The sequence below is a fragment of the Pseudophryne corroboree genome, chromosome 2, assembly GCF_028390025.1.
Source record: "Pseudophryne corroboree isolate aPseCor3 chromosome 2, aPseCor3.hap2, whole genome shotgun sequence".
Lineage (NCBI taxonomy): Eukaryota > Metazoa > Chordata > Amphibia > Anura > Myobatrachidae > Pseudophryne > Pseudophryne corroboree.
Window position 1 is genome coordinate 909,393,457 of NC_086445.1, and position 18,752 is coordinate 909,412,208.

At 48.2% G+C, this 18,752-nt stretch overlaps 1 protein-coding gene across 5 annotated transcripts in view; it reads left to right on the top strand.

Annotated features, from left to right (window-relative positions):
* Positions 1–18,752, top strand: part of LOC135050015 (apoptosis-inducing factor 3-like) — a 309,250-nt gene that overhangs the window by 97,767 nt on the left and 192,731 nt on the right. For all 5 annotated transcript variants that reach the window (XM_063956102.1, XM_063956100.1, XM_063956103.1 and 2 more), the window contains exons 7-8: positions 8,623–8,735; positions 10,739–10,825. In XM_063956102.1, the coding sequence (XP_063812172.1) occupies positions 8,623–8,735; positions 10,739–10,825 (200 nt within the window). The remainder of the gene's footprint in view (positions 1–8,622; positions 8,736–10,738; positions 10,826–18,752) is intronic.

The window sequence follows — 18,752 nt, forward strand, 5'->3', positions numbered from 1 at the left end:
GTCCCCCGATGCAGAGAGAACAGGAGACTTAGAAGGTCGTGAAGTCACCATGGCACCCATTGAGGGCAGAGGAGATGATTTTTGACTCGCGGCAGATTATTTAGGAAATTGTATAGGGGCAGGCCGTCTGGGGGTTTTACCCCCTCTCCTTGACAGCATGATGGGAGACTATGGTAGCACAGAACAGGAAGGTAGATCGAAGATGGAGGCCAGAGGGCGTTGCATGGCGGCTAGGAGGTTGTGGTTACTACATAAGTAGGAGGATCAGTGACCCATAAGGTATTAAAAACACGTTTCAGAGCATGAGACCCATGGAAGGTGGTTCAATGGTAATAGTAATAGACAGCCATTGCGTACGGAGGAGATTCACAGTGCAATCAACCGGATATCCCTGCCAGGCACAAAGGAGGACATAAAAACAGCGTCCCGCAGGGAAACGTGTGGTAGAGCGGCCGTTCCTAGAGCAGATGCAGGTAGGAGCTTCTTAAACTGCGGTACCTCCGGGTTTGTGGGGGAAAACTGCAGGCGGTATGCTGGTATCAGGGCAACAAATTAGGGGTCAGGATGGACCCACTAATATTCGGACACCATTCTGCACCTAAAGATGCCTTTGGAGCTTATAGCCAGCCGAGCACATGTGAGTGCCCACCTGAGTCCATCCAGGCAGGCTGGAATCATCAGGCAGCAGGAGAAGGCAGGCTATAGTGATAAACCCCCCGAGGTACAGTAAGGGTCCCCCCGGTGCGCTTCTTCCCTCTGGTAAGGGACAGGCCTTAATACCTTACCTCCCCTCCAGAAGGCCCAGCCGTGGCGTCTCCAGTAACCCACGGATATTGTGGGGTGAGTTGTAGGAAGCCAGAGAGCTTAGAGGCAGCTCAGGGAGGCGGCAGTCAGCACGGGGACCGGCGCCCCGTCCGTGGCTGAGGCAGAGGGTTTCCAAAATGGCGGGTGCTCGCACTCGTCACACGCCGAGCGGACTGTCAGCGGTCTCCCCAGGGGCACTGTGGGAAGCGGCGAGCAGACACCAGGTAGGAGGGCAGACAGCAGCGGGGAAGTACACGTCCAGACGTCCCGTTCCCAGTCAGGGAAACCACCCGCGATGCCAAGGTTCCAGGACGTGCAGCCAAAACGAGTCCCCGGCTTGGAGAGGAGGGTAAGGCCGCAACCTGCAGAGAGACAGGAGGTCTCTCCCGGCTCCGCCAGCACAATCCCCAGCAGGACAATTGAGGTGGCAAGGGTAGGGGCACTGAATGGAGTGGAATAGGCAGCAATAGGGAGGGTTTTAGGGGTCCAAACAGCTGGGATCAGCAGGAGCTCCAGCGACACACAGCTTGTCCTGATGGCTGCCAGGCCACTCCGAGACATGTCAACATTCTAATGTCGACATTATTATATCTGATTACTGTATGGAGTGAAAAGTGTTTCCTGTTATAGGTGTATACCGTTACACTCCTGCAACTGTGAGTTGGAATTGTAGAATCTTTTCTTGGATAGCAATCCATATCCATAATCTTACGGCAAAGTGACCCAACAGACTCAGGGGTCTATTTACTAATCCTTGGATGGAGATAAACTGGATGGAGATAAAGTACCAACCAATCATCTCCTAACTACCATGTCACAGGCTGGGTTTGAAAAATGACAGGAGCTGGTTGGCTGGTACTTTATCTCCGTCCACTTTACCTCCATTCAATGCTTAGTAAATAGACCCCTTATACCCCTTTCAGACCACTAGCTTTGAACACAAGTTATTGGCACATGAGTGCACATAACCCGTGTTACTGTGCGGTCTGAACGGTGCCAGGGGAAATATACCGGGTCGAGCGACCCGGTATTTCAACCTTGGTAGCAGGCAGGGTTGAACTCGTGTTCAACCTGGCTCGCTGTGCGGTGTGAACGGGTTGCCGGGTTGATGTGGACGGGAAAATATTATACAATGGAACCATTTATCTCAACATGTTCTAACTGACTTGTCAACTTGCTTTAATTTGGCTCACATTTTTATTCTATCCAAAGGAATTTAACCAATTATTTTAAACTTTAATAAAAACTGATTCAAAGAACCAACTCTAGAACCAATTTTGAGCATATCGAGCAGGTACAACTTCTCTTACATCCTAGAGAATACTGGGGATCCATTTAGTACCATGGGGTATAGACGGGTCCACTAGGAGCCATGAGCACTGTAAGAATTTAATAATGTGGGCTGACTCCTCCCTCTATGCCGCTCCTACCAGACTCAGAGTTGAAAATGTGCCCGGAGGAGCCGGTCACACTTAGGGAAGCTCCTGAAAAGTTTTCTGCATTTATTTTTCTGTTTGTCATTTTCAAACAGGACTGGATGGCACCAGCCTGCCTGCTTTGTTGTACTTGGGGGTAGGGGGCCACAACCTCTTGAAGGGTTAATGGCCCCGTTCCCCGCTGACAGGACACTAGCTCCTGAGGGAACTATTTGCAAGCCCCACCACGGTGAGCGTACATTCCCGCAGCACACCACCACCCCTAACAGAGCCAGAAGAGTGGTGAGTACTAAGCCGGCGTCCCGGTTGGCGGGTCACCCGCCAGTATGGTGGCATGAGGGTAAGGAGACATACGGCTTCTAATCGGGGCGGACTGCGTCTCCAGACTCAGTATACAGTGCAGATGCACCGCTTCTGAGGGGGCGAACTGAGTCAGAGTACACTGTACACAGTACCCACACTGGCAAACACAGACTTAAAACGGTTATGACTTCATTTTAAGCACTAAATTACCTCAGCCAGTATAAGAAAAGCGAGAAGACCATGCGCCATTGATAGGGCGGGGCTTCACTATGAGCGATCCAGCAGCTCACCAGTGCCATTTTCCCTCTGCAGTGGACACAGACGCTGACTGACAGGGACGCGCAGCTCCTCTGGAGTGACTCCAGCTTACCTCGGCGGTACCAGGGGGTCATAGCAGGGGGGAGCGATTATTAGTTGACGAAGTCCCCAATCTGGGAACTTAGTCTGCGACCCTGCTAAGCTTGGCATTAGGGATAAGGGCGCGGTGTGCTGGCTCCATAATTTCTCTGTTTCTCCCTGGAAGTTCTCTTTGTGGGTTAATTGTGTTCTTAACTTTTCCTGTGTGTGTGTGCTGTCACATTTACAGTATGTCAGGCAAAGAGTGTGTTTCATGTACGGCAGAGTGTTCCTCTTCCCCAGGGGGCTCACTACAGTGTACCTTCCCAGGCTAGCGGGGCAGAGCCAGCATGGCTGGATTCTATTAATGGAATGATTTCCCATATTTCTAATTAATTGTCCTGCAATGAGAAAGAGACGCAATACTTAAGACAGTCTGTGGATGAGTTTATGAACAGAGAGTCCCCATACCAGCGTTTCAGTCCCCTGCCATTTGTCCGCAAAAACGTACTCTTGCCCATATCCTGCAGTCTGACTCTGATGATGATGGGTCATACATGGAGGAGGGGGAGGTGGACTCAGAGGGGGTGATGCTGCTCTGTCACAGGGAATAGAGGCTCTTATAGAAACTATCAGAGACGTTCTGCAAATTCCTGATAACGTGACAGAGGATTGTGAGGAATCTTATTTTAATGTAAAAAAGAAGTCCTCGGTCACTTTTCCTGTGTCAAAGGAACTGAGTACCCTGTTTGAAGAACCGTGGGATAATCCTGATTAGAAATGTAAAATTCCTAAAAGGTTACTCTCATCCTTTCCTTTTCCTCCTGAGGATAGGAAAAAATAGGAAAATCCACCAACAGTGGATGCATCAGTATCCAGGCTGTCACGAAAAATAGTGTTGCCTGTCCCTGGTGCAGCCTCCATGAAATACACGGCTGATCGTAGAATTGAGACCACACTCAAATTCGTGTATACGGCTGCTAGGGTGCCCCAGAGACCCACTATAGCATGTGCGTGGATTACCAAAGCCATTGCTAAATGGTCAGGTAATCTAATTGAGGGGTTGGATTCCTTATCTAGGGAGGAGATTGTTTTACTCCTGCAACATATACAGGACTCTGCAAACTTTATGGTGAAAGCCATAAAAGAAGTAGGTTTGCTTAATGCACGCACACAGTGTCAGCACACAGGGGCTTATGGCTACACCAGTGGACTGCGGACGCGGACTCTAGGAAAGGTGTGGAAAGCCTACCCTTCACAGAAGAGGCTTTATTTGGAGATGAACTAGACAAATGGATCTCCAAAGCTACTGCGGGTAAGTCCATGTATCTTTCTTCTGCAGCTCCCCCACCCAGGAAGGCCTACTCAGGACCTAACCTACAGTCCTTTCGGACTGCCAAGTTTAAGGGCAATACCAGAGGTTTTCTACAGCCACCAAAGGCACTAGAGTTAAACCACGGAAAACAGCAGCTGCAAGTTCTCAGGAACAGAGCTCAAGCACTGCTACCTCAAAGCCTTCAGCATGACGGTGGACCGCGATGCCTGGAGGACTGGCAGGTGGGAGCCCGACTGAAATTTTTCTGTCACATTTGGATAACATCATGCCAGGATCCCTGGGTCATAGATCTTATTTCCCAGGGCTACAGACTTGAGTTTCAGGAGCTCCCACCTCACAGATTCTTCAAATCAGGCTTACCAGTTTCACAAGAGGCAAGTATAACCTTACAGGATGCCATTCAAAAACTGGTAGAGACTCGGGTCATTGTTCCAGTTCCACCTCATCTACAAAACAAGGGATATTATTCCAACTTGTTTGTAGTACCGAAACCGGATGGTTCGGTAAGGCCAATTTTGAATCTAAAACCGTTGAACCCGTACTTACGAGTGTTCAAATTCAAGATGGAGTCTCTGAGAGTGATGATCTCAGGTCTGGAGGAGGGGGAATTCCTAGTGCCTCTGGATATCAAGGATGCGTACCTTCACATTCTGATCTAGCCGCCTCATCAGGCTTATCTACGGTTTGCACTGCAGGACTGTCACTACCAGTTCCAGGCCCTACCTTTTGGTCTCTCCACGGCACCAAGGGGGTTCACCAAGGTGATGGCAGAGATGATGTTTCTCCTTCGCAAGCAGGGAGTGAACATAATTCCGTACCTGGTCGATCTTCTGATAAAGGCACCATCCAGGTAGAGGTTGTTGAACAGCACTGGCCTCACAATCAAACTACTCCTGGATCACGGGTGGATTCTAAATCTTCCGAAATCTCACTTAGAACCAACTCGGAAGCTCCCATTTCTGGGAATGATACTGGACACAGAGTTGCAGAAAGTTTTTCATCCATTGGAAAAGGCATTGGTAATCCAGTCGATGGTTCCGGATGTTCTGAAGCCAACCCGGATATCGGTACATCTATGCATTCGCCTTCTGGGGAAAATGGTGGTCTCTTACGAGGCTCTTCAGTACGGAAGGTTTCATGCAAGACCCTTCCAGCTCGATCTGTTGGATAGATGGTCCGGATCACGTCTTCACATGCACCAGAGGATCCGTCTATCGCCAAAGGCCAGGATCTCCCTTCTGTGGTGGCTACAGACTTCTCACTTGATCGAGGGCCTGTGGTTCGGAATTCAGAATTGGATTCTGCTAACCACAGACGCAAGCCTCAGAGGTTGGGGAGCAGTCACCCAGGGGGTGCAGTTTCAAGGAAGATGGTCAAGTCAGGAAGTCGGCCTTCTAATATACATTCTGGAACTCAGGACTATATACATGCACTTCTGCAAGCCTCGTATCTTCTTCAAGATCGGGCCATTCAGGTCCAGTCGGACAATGTGACAGCAGTGATGTACATAAACTGACAAGGCGGAACGAAAAGCAGAGCAGCAATGTCAGAGGTGTCAAGAATTCTCCTCTGGGCAGAAAAACACGCTGCAGCGTTGTCGGCGGTCTTCATTCCGGGAGTAGACAACTGGGAAGCAGACTTCCTCAACAGACACGACCTGCACCCAGGGGAGTGGGGCCTTCACCCAGAGGTGTTCAGGTGCTTGATACAGTACGTCGATGGGGATATACGCAAATCGACATGATGGCCTCTCGTCTCAACAAGAAGCTCGAGTGGTATTGTTCCAGGTCGAGAGACCCACAGGCAGTGGCAGTGGAAGCCCTGACGACTCCATGGGTCTATCAGATGGTGTACGTGTTTCCTCCACTTCCTCTGATCCCAAGAATTCTTAAAAGAATAAAAAAGGAAAAGGTTCAAGCAATTCTCATTGCTCCGGACTGGCCAAGAAGGGCCTGGTACGTGGACCTTCTGGAGATGCTCCTCGAAGATCCGTGGCCTCTACCTCTTTGCGAGGATCTTCTTCAACAGGGCCCATTCGTCTATCAAGACTTACCATGGCTAAGTTTGACGGCATGGAAGTTGAACAGCTGAGTCTAGCCAGGAGAGGCATCCCTAACGAGGTCATCCCGACTATGATCCAAGCCAGGAAGGGGGTAACGTCTAAACATTACAACCGTATTTGGAAGAAATACGTCTCTTGGTGTGAGAGCAGAAAATATTCTGCGGTGGAATTTCATCTGGGACGTTTCCTGCTTTTTCTGCTGTCGGGTGTGGATGTGGTCTTATGTCTGGGCTCCATAAAAGTCCAGATTTTGGCCTTGTCCATTTTCTTTCAGAAACAATTGGCTTCTCTTCCTGAGGTCCAGACGTTCTTGAAAGGTGTTCTGCACATTCAACCTCCCTTTGTGCGTCCCACAGCACCTTAGGATCTCAGTTTGGTGCTGCAGTTCCTCCAATCGGACTGGTTTGAACCGTTACAGGAGGTAGCCGTAAAATATCTTACGTGGAAGACCGTCACACTGTTGGCCTTGGCTTCAGCAACACATGTGTCGGAGCTGGGGGGCATTGTCTTACAAGAGCCCCAATTTAATTTTCCATGAGGACAGAGCTGAACTCAGGACTCGTCAGCAATTTCTTCCTAAGGTGGTGTCTGCGTTTCACTTCAACCAACCTATTGTGGTTCAGGTTGTTAGCGACACCTCTGTTACTTCAAAGTCTTTGGATGTTGTGTGGGCTTTGAAGGTGTATGTGAAGAGAACAGCTCGTCACAGGAAATGGGACTCGCTGTTTGTTCTTTACGATCCCAATAGAATTGGGTGTCCTGCTTCAAAGCAGTCAGTTGCGCGCTGGATCAGGCTCACTATCCAGCATGCTTATTCCACGGCAGGATTGCTGGTTCCTAAATCTGTACAGGCCCACTCGACTAGGTTGGTGGGTTTTTCTTGGGCGACTGCCCGCGGTTTCTCGGCCTTACGGCTCTGCCGAGCAGCTGCTTGGTCAGGTTCGAACATGTTTGCAAAGTTCTACAAGTTCGATACTTTGGCTTCTGAGGACCTTTATTTTGGTCAATCACATGGTTTGGGAGCTTTGGTACTTCCCCATGGTACTAAATGGATCCTCAGTATCCTCAAGGACAGGCATGTCCAAACTGCGGCCCTCCAGCTGTTGAGAAACTACACATACCAGCATGCCCTGACACAGCTTTAGCATTCTCTGACAGCAAAACTGTGTCAGGGCATGCTGGGATATGTAGTTTCACAACAGCTGGAGGGCCGCAGTTTGGATATGCCTGCTCTAGGATGTAAGAGAAAATAGGATTTTAATTACCTGCCGGTATATCCCTTTCTTGTAGTCCGTAGAGGATACTGGGCGTCCGCCCGGTGCTTAGTTCTTCCTCCACGGTTACTTGGTTAAGTATTGTTGTTTGGTTCAGCTGTTGCTGTTCCTGTTTCAAGTTTGGTTAGCATGTCTTTCCTCTTGTTTGTTTGTAGAATTTCACCACTGTCCTTTTATAGCCTTCTCTCAAAGTATGTCCGTCTCCTCGGGCACAGTTTCCTAGACTGAGTCTGGTAAGAGGGGCATAGAGGGAGGAACCAGCCCACACTATCAAATTCTTAAAGTACCCATGGCTCCTAGTGGACCCGTCTATACCCCATGGTACTAAATGGATCCCCAGTATCCTCTACGGACTACGAGAAAAGGATTTACCGGTAGGTAATTAAAATCCTATTTTTGAAGTGACCTAGTTATATGGTAGGCTGACAAATTGTCACACTTGTACACACAAATACATTGCATACCTCCCAACTGTCCCGATTTTCGCGGGACAGTCCCGTTTTTTAGGGACTGTCCCACCCGCGGGCCGCAGTGTCCCGCGGTGGGGGGTGGGACAGTTGGGAGGCTCTGTCTCTCGCTGCCCTGCTTAGCAGAGCAGCAGTGAATAGACACTGTGCGCATGCGCACAGCGTCTATTCAGTGCAGGGAGAGGGAGAGGGCATGCCAGCAGCTCACAGAGCGCTGGGCATGCACCTTCAGTGACGAAAACGGGGCGTGGCTTGCGATCGCTGGTCCTCCGTGAAGCATTGCCCTTTTCTTAGGCCACACCCCTTTTTCGGGAGCGCGCACGGCTTCGCCGCGCGTGTGTCCCTCTTTGTAAGTATGAAAAGTTGGGAGGTATGACATTGTACTTCCAAATCTTTGCACTCATATGACGTATTGTAATCACAGAATAAATTGTGGATGCATTGATTTACTTGTTCTTGTTATTTTGGTCTTGTTGTGCCACTTGTTGGAGCCATGGTTGTGTTTCCCTAAGTTTGATAAATAGTTTGAAATGGCTGCAGCTAACCAATTAAATCTGATTTATAATTTCTTTGATTCATTACTGTCTATTTCTTCTCACTACAGGCCCCGCTGCCTTGGTCTGTGCTGAAACTCTTCGTCAGGAAGGTTATACAGGGAGGATCGTCATGGTGACCAGAGAAAAGCACATCCCATATGACAGGACAAAACTAAGCAAGGTCTGTGCCACGCTAATTACTCTGCAGGGACCAGATGTGATTATTTTATTGTTTATTAAATCTTTGGTTTTTTTTTTTTGGGGGGGGGATATTCCTGGCTGTTATTCTGATGCTAAGTTTAAACTATTAGTCAAAGTCGCTGATGATCAGTAGCTTTGACAAACCTCTGGATAGAAATTCTACCTCTAGAGCTCTGTGCTTAAGCTGTTGGTCCAATGCATACAGCCATGGACAAAAGTTTTGAGAATGACACAAGTATTACTTTTCACAAAGTTTGCTGCTTCAATGTTTTCTAGACCTTTTTGTCAGATGTCACTATAGAGTACTGAATTAAAATTACAAGCATTTCATAAGTGTCAATGGCTTTTATTGACAATTACATTAAGTTTATGCAAAGAGTCAATATTTGCTGTGTTGACCCTTCTTTTTTCAAGACCCCTGCAATTCGCCCTGGCATTCTATCAATCAACTTCTGGGCTACATACTGACCGATGGCTGCCCATTCTTGCCTAATCAATGCATGGAGTTTGTCAGAATTTGTGGGTTTTTGTTTGTCCACCCGCCTCTTGAAGATTGACCACAAGTTCTCAATGGGATTAAGGTCTGGGGAGTTTCCTGGCCATGGACCCAAAATTTTTATGTTTTGTTCCCCGAGCCACTCCGTTATCACTTTTGCCTTATGGCATGATGCTAGATCATGCTGGAAAAGGCATTGTTCGTCACCAAACTGTTGTTGGATGGTTGGGAGAAGTTGCTCTTGGAGGATGTTTTGGAACCATTCTTTATTCATGGCTGTGTTCTTAGGCAAAAATATGAGTGATCCCACTCCCTTGGTTGAGATGCAACCCCACACATGAATGGTCTCAGGAAACGTTACTGTTGGCATGACACAGGACTGATGGAAGTGCTCACCTTTCCTTCTCCAGACAAGCGTTCTTCCAGATGCCCCAAACAATCTGAAAGAGGATTCATCAGAGAAAATGACTTTACCCCAGTCCTCAGCAGTCCAATCCCTGTACCTTTTGCAGAATATCCGTATGTCCCTGATGTTTTTCCTGAAGAGAAGTGGCTTATTTGCAGCCCTTCTTGACACCAGGCCATCCTCCAAAAGTGGTCTTTATTATACACTGATAATACACTGAGTTTTACAGCGTTCTATATTTTGTTGGCTGTGTATGCTGGTTACTGGAGGTATGATCAGTGCACAGTGAACTTTTATCCTCTCTTAAATTGGGTGGTCTTCTGTATGCCGGCGGTCGGGCTCCCGGCGCTCAGTATACCGGCGCCGGGAGCCCGACCGCCGGCATACCGACACTTATTTTCCCTCGTGGGGGTCCACGACCCCCATAGAGGGAGAATAAAATAGTGTGGCGCGCGTAGCGTGGCGAGCGCAGCGAGCCCGCAAGGGGCTCATTTGCGCTCGCCACACTGTCGGTCAGCCGGCGGTCGGGCTCCCGGCGCCGGTATGCTGGTCGCCGGGAGCCCGACCGCCGGCCAGCCATAGTGAACCCCTTAAATTCCACAAACCACACCACACCCATGGCTGGCCTATTGCTGAAACCATACACTTCCTTTGTTCTCTGTTAGTAAAGGTAATCACTGAAGCCCTGCTTGGGGCATTGCAAATTGTAACCCATGTATGTGTATTTATAGCTCCCTATTGTACAGTGCTACATAATATGTTGGTGCCTTATAAATACAATAGCAACTATAGAAAGTTATGTGATGAGATCCACTCAGCTTGGTAATATGTGATCCTATCTCAAATTGAATAGGCGGCTTAGATTGCAATCCGTGAGCATTACCTTCAACGCCAAGCTTAACATGCGACCAGTTATCATTTTCAGGTGTAAGCCTTTAAGCTTGTCTTTTACATTCTCATTAAAATTTGTATATTTCTACTTTAACTGCTTATGGGTTAAAATAAGGTTCCTGGTGCTATAGAAAGTAACTGTACTTCTTCATTCCTACAAATGACAACCTGTTGCGGCATCTGTTTTTAGGCAATGAATGCAAAGGCTACCGAAATCTATCTACGGCCTGCAGAATTTTACTCAGAACACAATATTGAAGTATGGACAGATAAAGAGGTAATTGTTACTGAAAAAATAACGTAATAATTAACAGCTTTTAAAGAATTTGAAGGACTTGATGCAGAGTTGGAAGTAAGGTGGGGGTATTATGTCAAAAGAAACGTGCAAGGAAAAAATGCCTACATTTGTCCATATTCAGAGGTGTGCGCGTCGGTATCCAGACTCTTGGTCGACACCAATTAGGTTGAGAACCAATAGGTCGACACCTATTGGTCGACAGTTGATAGGGCGACACTAGTAATAGGTCGACACGGCCATTAGGTCGACCTGAACAAGGTCGACATGCAAAAAGGTCGACATGAGTTTTTCACATTCTTTTTTTGAAGGGGGACTTTTCCATACTTTACGATCCACGTAGACTACGATTGGGAACGGTAACCTGCAAAGCAAGCCATGCAAGGGGACGCGGTGCACTAATTGGGGTTCCCGGTCACTTGACAGAGAAAACAACACCAAAAATACATAAAAAACTCATGTCGACCTTTTTTCATGTTGGCCTTGTTCACGTTGACCTAATGGCTGTGTCGACCTATTTCTAGTGTCGACCTACCCACCGTCGACCTAAGGCATGTCGACCTAAGGTGTGTCGACCTAATGGGTGTCGACCTTGAGTCCCATACCCATGCGCATCATGGGGAATGAGTGCACCCCTGGTTTGCCACTAGTCACCATCATCATCCACGTTCATTTACACCTGCTCTGTAGTCAATGTATTGTAGCCTATGTCCAGGTCTGCATAGCTCACATTTTCATAAACGCCGTCACTTCACTTTGTCCTTTTGAGTACACCTTGATACAACCCAACTCCGTTTCCTTGGTCAAAGGTATAGTTGTGGTAAAATAGGTATAACTCTGAATCACCTGCCCTAGCGTGCTCCCACTCTCAGAACATGCACAGTGTGTTCCACACAAGATCTGCTCCGCAAATGGGCATACGTTGTCTTCTGCATCAGACCCTAATTGTATATAAGGGGTTTTATATGCCACCAAGTCATTCTGTTTCCATATAAAACCAAAGGCAAGGTAACACAGTGATAATATTCAATAGAGCGTACTTTGGTGGACATTCCGAGTTGATCGCTCGCTGACGATTTTCGAAGCGCAGCTATCAGGTAAAAAAATTGCAAAATTGCGCATGCGTATGCACCGCAATGTGCAGGCGCATCATATGGGTACAAAGAGGATTGTGTTGGGCGATGGATTTAGCGAAGATTCCATTCGCACAGCCGAACGCAAGGTGATTGACAGAAAGAGGGCGTTTATGGGTGTCAACATCCGTTTTCTGGGAGTTTTTGGGAAAATGCAGGCGTGTTTAGGCGTTTGCAGGGCGGGTGTTTGACGTCAATTCCGGCACTAAAAAGACTGAAGTGATCGCAAGGGCTGAGTAAGTCCAGAGCTACTGTGAAACTGCACCAAATGTTTTTGTTGCGCTCGGCTGCAAAGGCGTTCGCACATTTGCAAAGCGAGAATACACTCCCCCGTGGGCGGCAACACTACGTTTGCACGGCTGCTAAAAGTAGCTAGCGAGCGAACAACTCGGAATGACCCCCTTTATTCACTATGTAGAGATTATGTGTTTATCAGGGCATACTACAAGTTATGTTCTTTTGATGTTCTGTTATAATTCTGCACATACAGATAAATAGGAGTTTAATAATACTCAGGAAGCCTGAGAGTGGCACTTGTGTAGTCAGGACCGGCGACAGGGGGGGGTCAAAGGATCGGAGGGACCCCAAGGATACGCAGCTTAGTGCCTGGAAGGGATGTCCAAGTAAGGCAGTGAGCTGTAGGCAGTGTGGGTGCGGTCTTAGAGTGACAGGAGCCAGAGGCGTCACCGGGTGTGGTGACACCCGGTGCGCGCCCCTGATCTCCTGCCGCGTGGCCTTGTACTTAGGGGGCATGGCTTCGCGGGGATCCCGGAATCGTCACTCTGGGGGCGTGCCCAGCATCTCCGGAGATGCTGGGCTTCCTCCAGAGCCAGTCTCCGTCCGCTGTCGGCTCCTCTTCTGTGACAGGAGCCGGGTGCTGTAGGAGACTTTCTCACTGCAGTACCTGGTTCCTGTCAGTGCGGAGGAGCTGACATTTGGTGTCACCCTCCTCCAGGCGTCACACCCGGGTGCAGGCCGCACCCCCCGCACCCGCCTTGTGACGCCACTGACAGGAGCATCTCACACACAGTTACTGTGCGGTACGAGTGTGCATCCACTCTTCCAAGTCCAGCTCTGTTGCAGACATTTACGGGACATGGCAGAAGCTTTGCTGGCCAGGATTCCTGTGCCCTGCGCCGGCCTCTTCTGGTGGGGTGTGAGCGTCGTATGGTACCTGCTATGCGGTGTGAGGATCTGGATACTGGGGAGTGCAGTGCAGGTGTGGCTTGGTGAGGGGATACAGGGCTTTGGGATGGGGTGGGGAAGTTGTGAATGCAGCATGGAGTAATTGAGAGAGACTGACTTTGGGGTGTGTGGGAGGATAGAGAGAGGGAGACAGACTGCGGTATGTGTGGGGGAGGAAGCAGAGATATACATATTTAAATGTGTATAAATACATATGTATTTATTAAGTTTCTTATATAGCCCAGCAAATTTAGAATTCAGTATATATATATATATATATATATATATATGCCCTGAGGAAAATGCTGCTGCATTGAAACGTTGGCTGAAGGTGGCTATCGTTGTGTGTTTTATTCCTGAGTGACGCCGACGAAACTTGTTTATATATACACTGTGTATATATAAAATATATATATATATAAAGGACATGCGCATTCAGGTGGAACGCACGCCGGAGGTTCGGCTGGACAGATGTGGGTCTCATAAGGCACGTAAGCGGCCGAAGTCGACAGACATAGATTGTGACATGATGTACCCTATAAAGGTATAGCATGTAAAAGCCATAGCAAGTGGAGTCAGTCGAAGGAAACATTGCAGCATGAATGTAATGGAAATGTTGAAAGTAGTTTGAAGAAATAATGTAAAGTGATCAGATTTCTGACAAAATTATGGAAAGCTGTTGATGTGCTATGCTGATTTATGCCGTTCAGTGACTCCAACATATGGACATGCTTATGAAGATAGTGAACTTATACAGCTGTGCCTGCAGATTGAATTAATAAAATTCTTGTACACTTTTTTGGAAAATGAAAAAAGTAGTGAGTGCCCTTGTTTTGGAGAATGTGGATAGTTCCTAAAAGGGACAATTAAGGACATACCCTGCATGTTGTGAAAAGGAGAGTGCATCTATGCAACTGTGGATATATATATATATATATATATATATATAAAATAAGATTTTAAACCTACCGGTAAATCTTTTTCTCGTAGTCCGTAGAGGATGCTGGGACTCCGGAAGGACCATGGGGATAGACGGGCTCCGCAGGAGACATGGGCACTTTAAGAAAGACTTTGACTCTGGGTGTGCATTGGCTCCTCCCTCTATGCCCCTCCTCCAGACCTCAGTTAGAGAAACTGTGCCCAGAGGAGATGGACAGTACGAGGAAAGGAGTTTAGTTAATCCAAGGGCAAGATTCATACCAGCCACACCAATCACACCGTATTACTTGTGTTAAACTAACCAGTTAACAGTATGAAAAACAACATAGTTTCGGTTCAAAACCGATGAAACTATAACATAACCCTTATTTAAGCAATAACTATATACAAGTCTTGCAGAAGTAGTCCGCACTTGGGACGGGCGCCCAGCATCTTCTACGGACTACGAGAAAAAGATTTACCGGTAGGTTTAAAATCTTATTTTCTCTAACGTCCTAGAGGATGCTGGGACTCCGTAAGGACCATGGGGATTATACCAAAGCTCCCAAACGGGCGGGAGAGTGCGGATGACTCTTCAGCACCGATTGAGCGAACAGGAGGTCCTCCTCAGCCAGGGTATCAAACTTATAGAACTTTGCAAAGGTGTTTGACCCCGACCAAGTAGCAGCTCGACGCAGCTGTAGTGCCGAGACCCCTCGGGCAGCCGCCCAAGAAGAACCCACCTTCCTAGTGGAATGGGCCCTAACCGATCTTGGTAACGGCAATCCTGCCGTAGAATGTGCCTGCTGAATCGTGTTACAGATCCAGCGAGCAATAGTCTGCTTTGAAGCAGGAGCGCCAACCTTGTTGGCTGCATACAGGACAAATAGTGCTTCTGTTTTTCTGACTCTAGCCGTTCTGGCCACGTAAATTTTCAAAGCCCTGACCACATCCAGGGACTCGGAATCCTCCAAGTCATGCGTAGCCACAGGCACAACAATAGGTTGATTCATATGAAAGGATAAAACCACTTTAGGTAGGAATTGAGGACAAGTCCGCAATTCTGCCCTATCCACATGAAAAAATAGATAGGGGCTTTTATGTGATAAAGCCGCCAATTCCGAGACTCGCCTAGCCGAAGCCAAGGGTAGCAACATGACCACCTTCCAAGTGAGATATTTTAACTCCACCGTTTTGAGTGGTTCAAACCAATGTGACTTAAGGAAACTTAACACCACGTTAAGGTCCCAAGGCGCCACCGGAAGTACAAAAGGAGGCTGAATATGCAGTACTCCCTTTACAAAAGTCTGTACTTCAGGTAGAGAGGCCAATTCCTTTTGAAAGAAAATGGATAAGGCCGAAATCTGAACTTTTATGGAGCCTAATTTTAGTCCCAAATTCACTCCAGTTTGCAGGAAGTGAAGGAGACGACCCAGATGGAACTCCTCCGTAGGAGCATTCCTGGCCTCACACCAAGAAACATATTTTCTCCATATTCGGTGATAATGTTTTGATGTAACGTCCTTCCTAGCCTATATTAGCGTAGGAATGACCTAATCCGGAATACCTTTTTCCGCTAGGATCCGGGGTTCAACCGCCATGCCGTCAAATGCAGCTGCGGTAAGTCTTGGAACAGACAGGGCCTGTCTTAGAGGAAGAGGCCACGGATCTTCTGTGAGCAATTCCTGTAGATCCGGATACCAAGTCCTTCGTGGCCAATCTGGAACAATGAGGATTGTTCTCACTCTTCTCTGTCTTATTATTCTCAACACCTTGGGTATGAGAGGAAGAGGAGGAAACACATAGACCGACCGAAACACCCACGGCGTCACCAGGGCGTCCACAGCTATCGCCTGAGGATCTCTTGACCTGGCGCAATACCTTTTTAACTTTGCGCTGAGACGGGACGCCATCATGTCTATTTGGGGCAGTCCCCATCGACTTGCGATCTGCGCGAAGCCTTCTGGATGAAGTCCCCACTCTCCCGGATGCAGGTCGTGTCTGCTGAGGAAGTCTGCTTCCCAGTTGTCCACTCCCGGAATGAAACTGCTGACAGTGCGCTTACATGATTTTCCGCCCAGCGAAGAATCCTGGTGGCTTCCGCCATTGCCACCCTGCTCCTTGTGCTGCCTTGGCGGTTTACATGAGCTACTGCGGTGACATTGTTCGACTGAATCAGAACTGGTTTGTCGCGAAGTAATGCCTCCGCTTGACGTAGGGCGTTGTATATGGCCCTCAACTCCAGGATGTTGATGTGGAGATAAGTCTCTAGACTCGACCAAAGACCTTGGAAATTTCTTCCCTGTGTGACTGCTCCCCAACCTCGGAGACTTGCGTCTGTGGTCACCAGGATCCAGTCCTGAATGCCGAACCTGCGACCCTCCAGGAGGTGAGCACTCTGCAGCCACCACAGGAGAGACACCCTTGCTCTGGGGGACAGGGTGATCCTCTGATGCATTTGTAGATGTGACCCGGACCACTTGTCCAGTAGGTCCCATTGGAAGGTCCTCGCATGGAACCTGCCGAAGGGAATGGCTTCGTACGATGCCACCATTTTCCCCAGGACTCGAGTGCAGTGATGCACTGACACCTGTTTTGGCTTCAATAGGTTTCTGACCCGAGTCATGAGCTCCTGAGCTTTTTCCATTGGAAGAAAAACCTTCTTCTGGTCTGTATCCAGAATCAAGCCCAAGAAGGTCAGACGCGTCGTAGGAACCAACTGTGACTTCGGGATATTGAGAATCCAGCCGTGTTGCTGCAACACCTTCAAAGACAGAGACACGCTGTCCAGTAACTTCTCCCGAGATCTCGCTTTTATGAGGAGATCGTCCAAGTATGGGATAATTGTGACCCCTCGCTTGCACAGGAGCACCATCATTTCCGCCATTACCTTGGTGAAAATCCTCGGGGCCTTTGAAAGCCCAAACGGCAACGTCTGAAATTGGTAATGACAATCCTGTACAGCAAATCTCAGGAACACCTGATGAGGAGGAAATATTGGAACATGAAGGTATGCATCCTTTATGTCCAGGGAAACCATAAAATCCCCTCCTTCCAGGCTGGCGATGACCGCCCTGAGCGATTCCATCTTGAACTTGAACTTTCTCAAGTATAAGTTCAGGGATTTTACATTCAAAATGGGTCTGACCGAACCGTCCGGTTTCGGAACCACAAACAGGGTTGAGTAATAACCCTTTCCTTGCTGCAGTAGAGGAACCTTGACCACTACCTGTTGAAGATACAATTTTTGTATTGCATTCAACACTAACTCCCTCTCTGAGGGAGCCGCAGGTAGAGCCGATTCGAAAAACCGGCGAGGAGGCACCTCTTCGAATTCCAGCTTGTATCCCTGAGAAACAATTTCTATTGCCCAGGGATCCACCTGTGAATGAACCCAGATGTGGCTGAAAAGTCGAAGCCGTGCCCCCACTTGAGCGGACTCCCCCAGGGAAGCCCCAGCGTCATGCGGTGGATTTTGCAGAGGCAGGGGAGGACTTCTGTTCCTGGGAACTAGCTGTGTACAGCTTTTTTCCTCTGCCCTTACCTCAAGAAAGGACGATCCTCGTACTCTTTTGCTTTTATTCGAACTAAAGGACTGCATTTGATAATGAGGCGCTTTCTTAGGCTGTGAGGGAACGTAAGGCAAAAAATTCGATTTACCTGCCGTAGCTGTGGAGACGAGGTCCGAGAGGCCTTCTCCAAATAACTCCTCACCTTTGTAAGGCAAAGACTCCATATGCCTCTTTGAGTCGGCATCACCCGTCCACTGTCGGGTCCATAAGACTCGCCTAGCAGAAACAGACATAGCAAACAAATGTCTCTTTGAGCATCCCTCATATATAACGCAGCATCTTTTATATGCCCTAGGGTCATTAAAATGGTATCCTTATCTAGGGTCTCAATTTCCGTAGATAAGGAGTCTGTCCATGCTGCGACAGCACTACAAACCCAGGCTGACGCCATTGCCGGTCTAAGAATTGTACCTGAATGTGTGTAAATGGACTTCATGGTAACCTCCTGTCTGCGATCAGCAGCATCCTTGAGGGTAGCCGTATCTTGTGATGGCAGCGCTATCTTTTTTGATAAACGTGTTAAAGCCTTGTCCACCTTAGGAGAAGACTCCCATCGTATCCTATCCGTTTGCGGGAAAGGATACGCCATAAGAATCCTTTTGGGAATCTGCAGCCTCTTGTCTGGAGATTCCCAAGCCTTTTCGCACAGCTCGCTCAGCTCATACGAGGATGGAAAAGTGACCTCAGGCTTTTTCTCTTTATACATGTGTACCCTCTTGTCAGGGACAGGGGGTTCCTCTGTGATATGCAAAACATCTTTTATTGCAAGAATCATATATCGAGTGCCCTTAGCCACTTTTGGCTGTAATTTTGCCTCCTCATAGTCGACACTGGAGTCTGAATCCGTGTCGGTATCTGTGTCCATTATTTGGGACAATGTGCGCTTCTGAGACCCGGAAGGTCCCGGTGACACAGGGACAGGCATGGTCTGACTACCTGACTGTTCCCTAGCCTCAGCCTTGTCTAATCTCTTGTGTAATAAATTTACACTAGAACTCAAGACATTCCACATCTCCATCCAGTCCGGTGTCGTCGCTGCCGACGGAGATCTGACATTCATACACTCCCCCTCCTCCTTAGGTGAGCCTTCCACTTCATACA